Source organism: Gracilinanus agilis, chromosome 2 (genome assembly GCF_016433145.1).
Source record: "Gracilinanus agilis isolate LMUSP501 chromosome 2, AgileGrace, whole genome shotgun sequence".
NCBI classification, from domain to species: Eukaryota; Metazoa; Chordata; class Mammalia; order Didelphimorphia; family Didelphidae; genus Gracilinanus; species Gracilinanus agilis.
In genome coordinates, this window is record NC_058131.1 from 314861838 (window position 1) to 314877399 (window position 15562).

At 36.3% G+C, this 15562-nt stretch overlaps 1 protein-coding gene across 5 annotated transcripts in view; it reads right to left on the reverse strand.

Moving 5' to 3' along the window:
• Positions 1-15562, reverse strand: part of RALGPS1 (Ral GEF with PH domain and SH3 binding motif 1) — a 549948-nt gene that overhangs the window by 387820 nt on the left and 146566 nt on the right. For all 5 annotated transcript variants that reach the window (XM_044664221.1, XM_044664222.1, XM_044664220.1 and 2 more), the window contains exon 6: positions 8043-8135. In XM_044664221.1, the coding sequence (XP_044520156.1) occupies positions 8043-8135 (93 nt within the window). The remainder of the gene's footprint in view (positions 1-8042; positions 8136-15562) is intronic.

Consider the following 15562-nt stretch of genomic DNA (forward strand, 5'->3'; position numbering starts at 1 on the left):
TTTTTTCATTATTTCCCTTGATATTCTTGATCTTTTGTTATTCCAAATGAACGTTGTTATAGTTTTCCCTAATTCAGTAAAGAAGTTTTTTGGTAATTTGATAGGTATGGCACTAAATAGGTAAATTAATTTGGGTAGAATGTTCATTTTTATTATGTTAGCTCGTCCTACCCACGAACAATTAATGGTTTTCCAATTGTTGAGATCCAGTTTTATTTGTTTGAAAAGTGTTTTTGTAGTTGTTTTCATATAATTGCTGTGTTTGTTTTGGTAGATAGATTCCCAAGTATTTTATATTGTCTAGGGTGATTTTAAATGGTGTTTCTCTTTCTACCTCTTGCTGCTCTAATGTGTTGGAAATATATAGAAATGCTGATGATTTATGTGCATTTATTTTGTATTCTGCAACTTTGCTAAAGTTGTTGATTATTTCTACCAGCTTCTTAGTTGATTCTCTAGGATTTTTTAAGTAGATCATCATATCATCTGCAAAGAGTGATAGCTTAGTCTCTTCATTGCCTATTTTGATACCTTCAATTTCTTTTTCTTCTCTAATTGCTATTGCTAGTGTTGAATGACTTATTCTTAATTGCAGTCTAGTAACCAGTTTTGAATTCACATAATTTGTCTATTATTCAGACAATATCTCAAAAAAATTCGCAAGAATAGCATGAGATGTTCTTGAGATGGAAAAAGCTCAGAGGCTACCTAGTCCAATCTCACTTTAAAGATAAAGAAGTTAGATCCAGGAAGTTTAAATGACTCTCTTTTTCAAAAAATTAACTTTTATTTTATTTTTTTCAACTAATAAGCATTTATTTTATTTTCTTCACACTAAAAAAATAGAAAGAAAAAAGAAAACCCTTGCAACAAAAATAAATAGTCAAACAAGATAAACTTTCCCACTAGTCATGCTCCAGGAAACAACACTGATTTTGGCACAATATTTCACTAAATTAATATGCCATAATTTACTCAGTCATTTTCCACAAATGATTGATACTCTCCTAGTTTTCAATTCTTTGCTCTAACAAAAGGAGCTGCTATAAATATCTTTGTATGTACTTTTAGTCTCTTTTTTTTAAGACTAAGAGAATTTTTTAAATCTCATTAAGATATAGACCATTCAGTCCTAGGTCAAAGGGTCTGAATGAGGTGTACAATTCTAAGTTTCTTTTCCAGAACTAGATCAATTAACAACTCCACCAACAGTGCATTAATTAATGTGCCTGTTTTAAGTCAGTCTCTCTAATGTTTACCAATTTCCTTTTTGTCACTTTTTCCAACCTGATAGGTATGAGGTAGAACCTCAAAATTGCTTAAACTTGCACTTCTTTTATTAGTCACTTGGAATATTTTTCACATGATTGCTGATAGCTTGAGTTGCATCCTTGGAAAACTGTCTCCATTCTTTGACCATTTATCAATTGAGGAATGGCTCTTCTCCTTTTAGATTTGAAATTCCTTACCTATCTTGGAAAATTAGACATTTGTCAAAGAAATTTTCAACAAATATTTTGGTTTGCTTCTGATTTTAGCTGCATTGACTTTGGGTAAAAACATAAATTTTTTGTAATCAAAATGATCTATTTTTGCCTTTATTACCATTTTATAATCCAAACTTCCTTGGCACTTCTAAAGATCCACAAAGGAGACAGGCCCCACAGATGTCAGGCACCTTAAGATCAAGCCCATTCCAGTCCTCCATCAGCAGTGTAACCCAGGGGGTGGGGAAATGGGGGAGGAATCCTGCTGCACAGTAAAAATCAGCCTTGCAGCCCATGAGGACAACTCCCACTTGTATAATTTCAAATATAAGTACTTTGGAATGATGTCTCCAACCTGTAAGTACTACTTTATCCAGGACACACGTGTCTATGAGTGGTCCTCCAACCTGAGACCCTAGCTCCATCAGAAAGACTCATGCAAGTGGAAGGAATATAGATCCTGAATATGCCTTCATGCTGAGAGAACTATAACCACTGGTAGGAGGACTACAGATACTACTCATATATCTTCAAGAGAACTAGCACAAAGGCTGGAATTGGATTCTGGGGATTAACTAGTACCCAGTTAAGGCTGCCTAACTTTCACTATCCTTTCACTTTTTACTCCCCAACACCAACCTCCTAGGTGAGAACATTTGGAATCACTCCTACAAAGCTAACTCTTATGGCCAAGGTAATGGTAGATGTATCCTTTTGACTTGGCCCAGGGAGAGCTCAAAGAAGCCCTTTGCAGTTGGGGGCCAGTTGACTGATGCTGCTATTGCTTCTCTATCTCTGAGGCTGACTCTCTTTAGGCACAACATCCAACTAACCTACACTCTCAGTCTGAGACCTCTGGACCTCAGCTTCCTTCCTGATAAAGCCTGAATCTCCTGGGATCCTGGTTTCTTAATCTGAATTCTCCTCTTAAAACCAAACGTTCCAGCCTAACCTGGCTACCTGGAAATTCACAAACCTGCCCACTTTGGATTTATAGAGCAAAAAAGCCAGTACAGAGGTCAGGGAGGGAGTATCTTCCCTTTTCTCCACTCTTAATTAGCTCTTACTCTAGATTTTCTTCCACGTCCTCCCTGCACACAATATATTTTACTCCCCCTTCCTCTTATCTTTCTTCTAGGGGAAATAAAATTTAATTTTTGCCCTCTTCATAGCAAAATCTCTGTTACTTCTTTCAAGTAGAGGGTTTCATTCACAGGATTTTTATCCCCAGGACCTGGTCAATAACTCTCAGGGTTCTGTCTAGGGTGCTCTTCTATTTTCCTTCTCTACTATTTCAATTAGAGATATTATTAGATCCTGTGGATTTGCTGATGATTCTCAAATCTACCTTTCTTGTTTTAAACTCTTTGCTGACTTCCAATCTCCAACTCCAAATTGTTTTTCAGACATCTTGAACTTGCCAGAGCTCCAGTGGCATAACTGATTAACATGTGGTATTTATACAGACATCTTGAACTAGATGTGAATCAACCAGCCTCAAGTTTCTCCTCACTCCAATCTACTTTCCATTCAATCATCAAAGTGATTTTTCTAAAGCACAGGCCCAATCATGTCACACACCCCCACCCTTAATAAATTTCAGTGGCTCCATACTGCTTCCAGGATCAAATACAAAATTTTTTATAACTTAACCCCCCCACCCTACCTTTCCAAACTTCTTACATTTTGCTCCCTGATTTTGTACTCTTTCATTGTCATGGTCTTCTCAATGTTCCACAAACAAGACACTCCATCTTTCTCCTCTGGACATTTTCTCTGACTGTCTCTCATGTCTGGAATGCTCTCCTTCCTCCTCTCTGAGTACACTGACCTTTTCATCTTCTTTTTAAATCTCAACTAAAATACTACTTTTGACAGGAAGCCTTCCCCAGCCTCTCTCAATTCCCAATGCCTTCCCACTGCTAATTATTTCCTATTTATCCTGCATAGAGCTTGTTTTGTATATACTTGTTTGCATGTTATCTCACCCATTAGAATGTAAGCTCCTTGAGGGTAGAAACTGTTTTACTTTTCTTTTTTCATCTCCAAGCACTTAGCACAGTGCCCCACATATAGCAGGTACTTAATGTTTATTGATCTCTCTTCTGGGATCCTCTGTATCCCTCATTCATTCATGAACTCTTTTATAAATCTGACAGGTAATTTCTTTCTTACTTCTGAATTTGTGATATGACCTTTCATGTCTAAGTCATATATCCATTCGTTAATCTAAACCAGTGATTCCCAAAGTGGGCACCACCACCCCCTGGTGGGTGCTGCAGTGATCCAGGGGGGTGGTGATGGCCACACTTTTTTTGTATTGCATTCTATTCTGAGTTCAATAAATAGTTTCATAATTTCCAGGGGGCCCTAAGTAATATTTTTTCTGGAAAGGGGGCGGTAGGCCAAAAAAGTTTGGGAACCACTGATCTAAACCTACTTTCTGCCAGACGGCTTTTCAGTTTTCTTAGTATTTTGGGGAGTTTGGTAGGATTGTTTTTGTTTTGTTTCCCAAATACTGTGTCCTTACTCTAGTAGCTAAGATTCAGAAGCAGGATATGAATCCAAAACCAGTGACTACAGGGCCAAAGCTCTCTCACACTGTACCCCTCTTCTACCACTCTTCTTTGTTGAACTCTAAGTAAGTTCTATCTATGTATCTCCCCTCCTTCCTACTCCTACTTGCAAATTTGTTAAGCTTGTCAAAAAAGAAATCAGTACAACCTGTGGATGAGGCCAAGCTGGCTTTTTGTGATCACTGCTCCCAATTCTATATGTTAACAAATATAACTCTTTAATAATATATTCCAGAATGATCAACTTGAAAGACCAAGATTCCAAGGTAACCCTAAGGGACCCATGATACAAAATGCTGGCTAAAGCCAAATAAGGAATTGTTAGAATCTGACTGCTGATCACAGTATACCATTTCTCACTTTATTTCCTTCATGAGTTCTTTTTATTGTATTGTGATATGTCTCTTCTGTCACAGCTTGGGGAATATAGAAATATGTATTGCAAAAAAAAGAAATATGTATTGCATGAAAGCACTGGTATAACCTATATCAGACTATTTTCTGTCTTGGGGAGGGGTGGGGAAAGGGAGGAAAAGAGAATATGAATTGCAAAATGTCATAAAACAATTGTCAAAAATTGTTCCTATGTGTAATTAAAACATTTTTAATTTAAAATATGTAATATATACACATATATTCTTGACTTACACTTAGAATTGAAATCAAGCACACTGACCTATAATTTGCAGACACAATTCCTTTGCCTTTTTTTGAGAATTGGAATATTTGCCCTTCTCCAGTCCTGCAAATCTCTCTCACATTCTCTGTGATTTTTCAGATTATGCTGATTATGATTACGTGGCTCAGCAATCTCATATGCCAATTCTTTTATTTCCCCAGAGATGTATTTTATCTGGGCCAAGTGACCTGGAATTCGTCAAGGACAGCTAAATGCTCTCCTCATTTCTACTGGGGTAGCAAGCCCCTATTAGCAACTTTTGTTTTGTCCTTTCTAGTCCAAAGGCCTTTCTCCTTGGAATAGAAAACAAAAATAAAATAATAATTGAGCAGCTGTTCTTTCTCTCTCATCAATTATCATCCACTCTAAATAGCAGTCCTGTCTCTTCTTTGATCTTTTTCTTTCACTAATGTAGCTTAAGAAAACAAACAACTTTTTGTTATCCTTAGCTTACTTTGCCAGCCTGAGCTCATACTAAGCTTCAGCACTTCTGTAATTATTCTTACAGGATCATGCCACACTTTTGTATTCATCTTTTCTTACTTATCCTTGCTTCTTTCTTTAGTACATATATGTTTTTTCATTTTAATATTTTTCCAGTTAAATGAAATAACAAATTTCCACACAAATTTTCCTGTTATATGATCAAACCTCTCTCTCACTCCTTTCCCTTTCCCCTCCCAATGCTGGCAGGTGATTTGATCTGGGTTACGCATGTTTAGTACATATATTTTTAAAATATTAGTTGGCTGTACATCCACATTAACTTCTTCAGACAACTTTTATTTTTTTCCTTTTCATTAAAAATGTTTCCTTTAGTGTTTTCAAAATTTTATTCTTGAAATCTCTCTATCCTTCTTGGCTTAAGCTGACTTCTCCTGTAGAATTTAGGCCCACAGGATCCTATTTATTCTTCTTCCACACACTTTGATATTTGTTCTTCTCAAATCTAAGACTGGTGTCAAACTACCCATCTTTTCTCACTTCTGTCACAAACTCTAAGAAGTAACATTCGCTTCCCCTCAAAAATCCCATCATTTTCCCCCACCAACCAGCTCCTCCCTATAAGAAATGGATTATTATTGTTGTTGTTACTACTATTGACATTGGTAATGATAACTAGCATTTATATAGCACTGTATGGTTTAAAAATCACTTTAAATAAATTATGTCATTTGTTCCTCACAACCTTTCAAGTTTAGGTGCTATTATAATTCTCCCTCTTACAGTTGAGGAAACAGAGGCTCACCAAGATAAAGTAACTTTCCCAGAGTCACACAGTCAACTGCATTTTTTAAAAGCTTATTTTCTGTCTTACTAACAATTCTAAGACATAAGGGCAAGAGCTACGCAACCAAGATTTAGTGACTTGCCCAAGGTCACAGATCTTGAAAGTATTTGAGGCCAGACCAAAACTTAGATCCTCCTGACGACAGGCTTGGCGCTTTATCCACTGTGCCACCTAGCTGCCCCGCTGCCGTAGTCAAGTATATTTTTTGATTAAGTGCCTACTACGTGCCAAGCAGTGAAATAAGCACTGTGATAAATAAGTGTCTGAGGCACATAGATCTTCCTAAGTCCTATTCGACTCCTCAATTGATGGTATTGCCTCCTGTTGGATGCGCCCCTTCTGAAGGATGAAATAAACTATCATTAAGGAAAGTCAAGAAATCATTAGTGGCTCTGCTTTGTCTAGATGTCTACATAAGTGAAATCTCCTATAACTATGATATCATGCTTTATCAGTAAAATATCATATGCCAGATCCAGCTCAGAATTGCTCAGCTATTTCCTCTTTTTTTCCATGTGGCAAATAATATGATATGATATAATATATAATATAATAATAATAAAAGTGACATAATCACTTCTTCCTCATTGATCTTCACCCAAATTCTCACTATGCTTCTCTCTTCGGTTCCTGGATTTCTGCCCATGACTGTATCTCTGTAATATACAAGGCTGCCCTGCCCTCTCTCCCTATGACTAGCCTTTCAGAACCATATTCTAGTCATGGGTTCCAGCCCTAGTACTAGTCCAGGACTAGTACTACTCACTCACATTCTCTTGACAACAGAGAGGTGCTAGACCCCAGACATGGAATTAATACACACTTTTGTACATGACCAATATAAGAATTTTTTCTGCTTGACTTATATTTGTTACAAGGACTTTTTTATTTTTTTCATGGTCATGGCATATTCCAATTCTGTTCTACCTTTTCCCAGTACCCTTTCTTCTTGTCAAACCAGGCTATTCATTTTTCCTAGATAGTGCCCTCTTACCCCTAAGAATTCACATGGTCTATCTGTTATGACTGGAATATACTCTATCCACATTTCTTTTTACTGATATCTATCTTTTCTTTCAAGGTCATGGTTCACGGTCATCTCCTTATTAAAACCTTCCCAGATGTCTGCACCCACACCTACTCCCCATAAGTTTCCCAGATGAAAATTACATCTCAAACTTTAAATATTCCTAGACTCCAAATTTCCCACTTGCCTTTTCTTCAATCTTTTCTTTGACACTCTCTGTCTCTATTTCTTAGACTTCTGCCTCATATAATTCAATTGTGTACATGACATACTCTTCCCCTTTGGTGTGTAATCTTCCTGAATGTACGGCATGTATTTATTTTCATCTTTGTGTCTCTTTACCAGTCGTTACAATAGGACCTCATACACAGAAAGCACTTAATAAATAATGGTGGGATTAAATTATTCATTTGGAGCCAACTGTCTTTTATTCTATATACAATATTTAACCATTGGACTACCTGCACAAAAGTCCACATTTCTTTTCTTTAATATAGATTTCTTTGAAAGAACTCTTGAAAACATACACAGGGTCCTTATAAAGTTGCCTATCATAAACATTGCAGTGTTTTAAAAAGTAACTCAGTTCTCTGGGCTCCCAGATTCACATAAATCATGGGAAAATTAGCATTCCTTTCAATAGAGCAAGTAATCAATAGTCAGTTATTCATTTCCAATAAAATCATGGAGCCCAGAATATTAGAGCCAGAAGGCATTTTAAATCATAAAATGGCAAAACAAAGACTGTTAAATCTGAATCTTAAAACAAGTTAAAAAAAAAACAGGCTAAGATCTTAACACACAGACAGTTAGAGCTGGAAAGAACCTTGGAACATAATATGTCAGAGTTGGAGGGCCTAGAGAAGTTAAGCAACTTTCCCAAGGTCATGAAAAAAGTTTTTTCTCACTTTGTGAATATTGAATAAAAAGTAGTCATTTTTTACCCCCAAAGAAAGAAATGAAAACAAAAAGATTAACTTACAGCCCATGTTTTTGTCAGTCTGAAAATGGGTGCACTTTGTAATGCTGATACCACAGACATGAGAGAATGAAGATTGTTGAGCTCCAGAAGTTTCTGAAAGAACACAAAACAAATTATTTCTTTTTCACTAAAGCAACATAATTAAAAATGTTGTATCTCCTAATAAAATACTGCCAAAGTCTTTTCCCCAGAAGTCAATTTTTCAGTTAGAATGAACAAAAATTCAGAGTATGTATTTCCAGGAAATCCACAAAAAAACTCACTGCCCTTAAATTATGGCAAAATAAACTTATATCACCATATTTTACAACGTCATAAGCTAATGATTCAATGTACTACTCACAAGTCCATTTTTCCTAAGAAGGATACAGCTAAATTCTTATAATACCCTTATGTTTTCCTTTTAAACACGTTTGAACTAGAATTTTGAAAACAAATATGCTCATTATGCCAAAAACATTAACATATATTGTCTCTGGTTACCAAAACATTGATAGGAATGCCTAAGGAAACATTTTATTAAAATGTAGTAATATGTTTCAGCTGACAACACAATACCCTGTTTCACTAATAGTTTTACCCTATTCCTTTTTGCCACGTCCCAGCCTACAGAATATATTTTGGATTCATTTCAATATTAGATAAATTTCTTACTCTGATGTGCAAACTGAATTGATGAGAGAAGGGCAGGAGGTGGGAAGATCATAGTCAAAATAAGTACAATACCCGTGCTGAAAAATTCAGAGGTACAGCATAATCTTTTTAGTTATCAAAATCTTGAAGCTAAATTAATTTCAATATTTCAAGTGTACGTGATTTTATGACTGTGGATATTCCCTTCACTGCCATGAATTGAAGTTTAGTCTTAGAGAGTTGCTGTTGCTAAAGAATATCTGTCCATCAATTGGGGAATGACTAAACAAGATGTTATATGATTATAATGAAATACTATTATGCCATAAGAGATGACAAACAGGATGATTTCAGAAAAACCTGGAAAGACTTATATGAACTGATGCAAAATGAAGTTGGCAGAACCAAGAGACCACCATATATGGTAACAACAATATTGTACCACAATCAACTATAAATGACTTATTGTCAGCAATACAAAGTTTCAAGACAACTCCAAGGGACTGGATGGAAAGTGCTATCCGCCACCATAGAAGGAACTGATAGAGCCAGAATACAAATCAAAGCACACTATTTTTCATTTATTTCCATCATGAGTTTCTTCTTCTCTGTGTGATGTGTGTCTTCTTTCCCAAATGATGAAAATGGAAATATGTATTACATAATAGTACATGTATAATCTATATTAGATTACTTTCTATCTTGGGGAGGGGAAGAAGGGAAGGAGGGAGAGAATTTGGACTACAAAATGTCAGAAAACAAATGTTTAAAGTTGTTTCTATATGTAATTGGGAATAAAAAAATATAATAATAAAAAAGAGAGTTGTTATTGCCAAAAGACAAAAATAAAAATACTCTCTTGGTGGCCATTCTCCTAGCAATAAGCTTCTAGACACTGACCTAGGTGCAAAAACTCTGAAGCAAGGATGGGAAGAGAACATATTTCAAATATAGGGAGTGTTCCAGATTAAAACAGGGACATGGGAACCAGAATGTTAACTTTGGGGGGCAAATAAGCAAGTTTAGCAGATATATAAAATGTATGAAAGGGGTCTCAAAATGTTCAGTAAGACTGGAAACTTAGTCTGGTGTCAGATTGTGAAAGGCTTTAAATGACAACCTAATAAGTATGTACCTTGTTCAAGGAGCAAAAGGGAGACCTTAACATTTCTTGATAAAGGAATTAACATGGTTAAACTAGTACTTTAGGAAGGTGAGTTTGGCAGTTCTGTGGCAGATGAGTTAAAGAAGATGGAGATTTTGTTTACTATTATCCAGTTTCATGTTTCAGGAAAATACACCAGAAATTCCTTGGAATGGTTCTATGTTAATAAACTAGAATTAGATATGGTTGCCTACAAATAAGTCAGTATGGATGTTGGTCTAGGGCCAGCATTGTCTGCCAGAATCCCACTAGCACTTTTGGATACAACATATGAATGCCTTCCCTATTCCTCTCTACTCATTCAAATCCTTACTCACCCTCAAAGGCCCAACCCAGGTCCCAACTACTCCACTCACATTGATCTCTCTCATTTCTGAATGCCTAAAGTATTAACTATGCCATAGAATATAACATTTCTTTGTATCCTGGTATTTTATTGTTCCCTAATTGTTTCTTCTGTGTACGCCTTGATGAATATCTATTAAATGAATAAGGTTTCGGGTGCCTATAGTATGTATCTGAACAGTTCTATCTTTTGCTCTGACTTTTAAATGAGAATTTTCTGACTTATAACAATAATTTAAGTGGTATCAGTTACTTCCACTAATGATCTCCCAGAGGTATTAAAAGAAAGTGCTTGGCCAGGACACTCCTGAAGGACTTATATAAAAGAATGCTATCCACATTGAGAGAAAGAACTATGAGAGGAGAAATGCAAAAGCAAAACATGACTTTACTTATCACATGTATATGTGGGTATGTGATTGGGGGGTCTAGGCTTTTAAAAAATAGTGGTATAGCAAAAATGATTAATATGGAAATAGGTATCAAGAGACAATATTTATAAAACCCAGGGGAATTGCTTGATGGCTCTGGGGGGAGGGAGGAAGATGGGAGGGAAAGAAAATGAATCATGTAAACATGGAAAAATATTCTAAAAAAATCTAAAAAATAAAAGAAAGTGCTTGGTAAACCTGTTAAAACTTTATTTTTCTAAACCATAAAAATGGGAGCTATTAGCACAAGATTTGTCTCATGTTTTTCAATAGATTTCAGATAGTAATTAGTGTGAGGCAAATCACTTTCCTATTATCATCCTCTTATTTTTTATTCAATTCTTGTACCATTGTTATCTCATTGTTACTGCTATTATTATTATCTTGTTCTCATCTTTTCTGACAAAGCTCAGATAGAAATGTTACAAATTGTAGTTGCTCTGCTATCATTGTTTGCTTATATTTAATATTCCATGGACTATTGTTCAAGTGGATAATATTTTTAAATAAATAAGAGTATTTATAAACACTTTAAAAAATTAGAGTATTAGGCTATAAGTTCATCTCCTGTATACTCACTGAAAACATTTTAGCAACAACTTTAATAAACTGGATAATAAGAATGACACAATACATTTCTCATCTTCTTCCTATATGGTTTTAAATTTCTCCTACTAGATCTATTTTGAAATTTTTCAATTACATGTCATTTGGAAATGATGAGATTTTGTTAAGATGACATCTATTAAAAACATTGTACTTATATTTGTATGAATCAATATTAGACTCAGGCAGCTGAAGGCAACTGTACTATCCAAAATGGTGTTCTAATTCTAGTACAAATTATTTAATTCTCTAATTTTGTGGATTTGTATGTATAGTATGGGAATCTGTTATCTTCATAAAAATTATAAAGATTAGTTTATAAAGGAATATCAGCTATATATAAAGTACAATGAGAATTATACTAGTGTATAATTCTAGCTATGCAATTGTGTCTTTCCAGGTATCTGGTAAATGCAAAATCTTTGCAATCTACAGCTGTAGTTTCCATCATTTCACTTCATGATCTGCACTGATCAATAAGTTTAGGAACCTTAAGGATAATCTTCATGGATTTTTAGTGGCAATGACCTGATCCTGAATTGTCATCATATATATCCCTTCCATTTCTATAAATAAATCTACATGACCCAGCCCTTTGTTAGATGTTTCATCTGATAATAAAGTTGAATTCATTCTTATGAATTAAACCAATTAATATATTTTGATTGCATTCACATAGATTTTATTATTGTAGTGCCCATTGATTCCATTATTGGATCTTAACTGCTTCATAAGCTCTATCCAGAGATAAGTCAATTTTTGGTACTCCTAACAAATTTAGTGGTAAATAACCATTGTCATGCTTTACTATTTATAGAGAAAAGTCTTATTGATCCAAAAATATTTCTTTACATTTTTACCTGTTTGTCATGTGCTTTGACAACATCTATCATTTCTCTTCTCCTTTAAATTGAGGAAATGGAAGATGGTGGCAGAGTAGAGGAAGGGCAACTTTCTCTCCTTACCAACAGATATAGAGTACATCCAAAGAACAAGAAAACAAAATCCAGATGAAAGAAGGGACCCCACAATAGGGCGCAGTATCGAAGGTATGTGGGATTTGGGCACTTCCACGCTATGAGAGGGGGAAATAGCTCCCATCAAAACGTGAGCAGATCACCCCTCCCCCACCCTATCCACAGTACCAGAGTCAGAGGCTGCACTCCAGAGTTAGAGCAAGTGTGGGCACAAAATCTAGCCCATAGGCAGCTAGCTGGCAGTACTAGGAGCTTGCCCCTGAGAGGAGCAAGACCTGAGATCCCAGGTGGCTGGAAAACTCAGACCTTGGACATGGGAGTGGGGCAGAGAGGCAGCAGCAGCAACGCCCAGCTTGCTCAGACTCGAGAAAATCTCAGGTGGAGGAGCAAGCATGGGCCAAGTCCCAAGCTCTGGGCAGCTACCTAGGAACAGGGGGGCTTGACCCTGAACACAGCTAGACTCTCACAAAGTAGCCAAGAGACTCACAAAGTAGCCTCAGGCAAAAAACTGCTCCCTAACTCCATACGTAGAGTATCAGGTTGCCTTACTCAGCCTTCTGGCAGATAAAACATAATGATGCCAATCAAGGCCAATCAAGAAATAAACAAGAAGACCAAGAAAAAAGCTCAAACACGTGATAACTTCTGCACAGAAAAAACACAGAAAACAGAGGAGGACAAACAATTAAAGACATCCAAACCTTCCCAAAAATATGAAAATGGGTCACAAGATCTTGAAGAGTTCAAATCTGAAATCATGAGAAAGATGAAAGAGATCTGGCAAGAAAATAACAGTTTAAAAGGCAGAATTTTACAATTGGAAAGTGAGGCTCAGAAATCAAATGAATTGATAAGCAAACTGAAGACCAGAAACGACCAGTTAGAAGCCTTGAAGAACCAGATAGACCAGATAGAAAAGGAAAACCAGTCTCTAAAGGCTAGAATTGAGCAATTAGAAGCCAATGATCTCTCAAGACAGCAAGAACAAATGAAGCAAAGTCAAAAGACTGAAAAAATCAAAGAAAACATGAAATACCTCACTGAGAAATTGAGAGATCAAGAAAACAGGTCTAGGAGAGACAATTTGAGAATCATTAGTCTTCCTGAAAAACAAGAATTTAATAGAAATTTGGACTCCATACTAAAAGAAATTATTCAGCAAAACTGCCCTGAAGTTCTACAACAAGAGGGCAATATAGACACTGAAAGGATCCATAGATCACTCTCTAAACTAGACCCTGAAAAGACAACCCCCAGAAATATAATAGCCAAATTTAAGAGCTTCCAAGTAAAAGAAAAAATATTACAAGAAGCCAGAAAGAGACAATTCAGATATCAAGGGGCACCAATCAGGATCACACAGGACCTGGCAGCCTCCACACTAAAAGACCACAAGGCTTGGAATATGATATCCAGAAAGGCAAGAGAACTGGGTCTACAACCAAGGATCACTTACCCATTAAAACTGACTATATACTTCAAGAGGAAGGGCATTCAACAAGATAGAAGATTTCCAAGTATTTGCACAGAAAAGACCAGGACTAAATGGAAAGTCTGATATCCAACCACAAAAAAACAGGAGAAACAGGAAAAGATAAATGAGAAACAGAGGGGAAAGAAAAAAATCTTATTCTTAAATTTACCCCTTTAATGGCCTTAATAAGATCAAATTATTTGTATTCCTATGTGGAGAAATGTGAAGTGTAATTTTCAAAAAATATTCACTATTATAGTAATTAGAAGAATTATTCATGGGAGAGGTTGGAGCACTAAATTGTCTAAGATGAGAGAGGGTGGGGAAAAAAGAGGGAGGGTAAATAGTAGATGGCATCAAGAGAAACTTGAATGAATAAAAAAATGGGATATTCTATAGCACACAAAGAGAGCATGGGAAGGAGAGGGATCAACACTATTATAAAAAGGAGAGGAAGAGAGCATTAAGAGGTAATATTTAAACCTTACTCACAGCGGAATTAACCCTGAGAGGGAAGAATAGCTATATCCACTGGGATATAGAATTCTATCTAACCCTACTGAGAAAATCAGAAGGAATCAACCAAGGGGAGCAAGGGAGTAGGGAAGTCAAAAAAGGAGGGGAGGAGAGGAGGGAGGGAATTCATTAGACCTTAAAAAATAAAAAGAGGGGAATAATAAGGGAGAGGGTGGAAAGGGAAGTAAATCAAGGGAGGGGACGAGGGGGATTGGTCTAAAACAAATCACTGGTTTAAAAAGGAAATAGCATAAGAAGGAGGGGTAGAATGAAGAGAAGATACCAAAATGTTGGGGAATACACAACTGATAATCATAACTCTGAATGTGAATGCAATGAGATCACCCATAACATGGAAGCAAATAGCAGAGTGGATTAGAAACCAAAATCCCACCATATGTTATCTACAAGAAACACATATGAGATGGGTGGACATACACAAGTTTAAGGTTCAGAGCTGGAGCAAAATCTTTTGGGCTTCAAATGAGAAAAAGAAGGCAAGAGTGGTGATCATGATTTCTGACAAAGCCAAAGTAAAAGTAGATATGATTAAAAGAGACAGGGAAGGTAATTACATCCTGATAAAAGGCAGTATAGACAATGAGGAAATAACAGTACTCAACATGTATGCACCAAATGGTATAGTATCCAAATTCATAAAGCAGAAACTGGCAAAGCTCAATAAGGAAATACATAGTAAAACAATACTTGTGGGAGATCTAAATATTCCTCTGTCAGATCTAGATTAATGAAGCCAAAAAATAAATAAGAAAGAGATAAGAGAGGTAAATGAAATCCTAGAAAATTGGATTTAATAGATATGTGGAGAAAAATAAATAGGGACAAAAAGGAATACACCTTCTTTTCAGCTGCACATGGTACATTCATAAAGATTGACCATTTAATAGGGCATAGAAACATCGCAAAAAAATGCAAAGGAGCAGAAATAATAAATGTAACCTTCTCAGATCATAATGCAATTAAAATAATAAGTAAGGGCACATGGACAGGCAAATCAAAAACTAATTAGAGCTTCCGGGTTAAGATGGCGGCAGAGTAAGAAGCAGCTCTTAACCTCTCCTGACCGAAACACACAAAACTCCTCAAGGGGACATAAAAACAAGTCCAGACGAACGGAGGAACCCCACAACAGGGCACAGCGTGGAAGGTATGTGGAATCGAGACATTTCCAGGCTAAAAAGGGCTCTCACTCAATCGCGAGCTGAGCAACCGCCCCACCCCCACCCCCTCCACACTCACCTATAGCTCCGAACCCAGCTAAAAAGAAATAGAGCAAGTTTGGGGCACCCATCGAGTCATCGGCAGCTCCGGGACCTGTTCCTGAGAGCAGCAAGACTTAGGACCCCATTAAG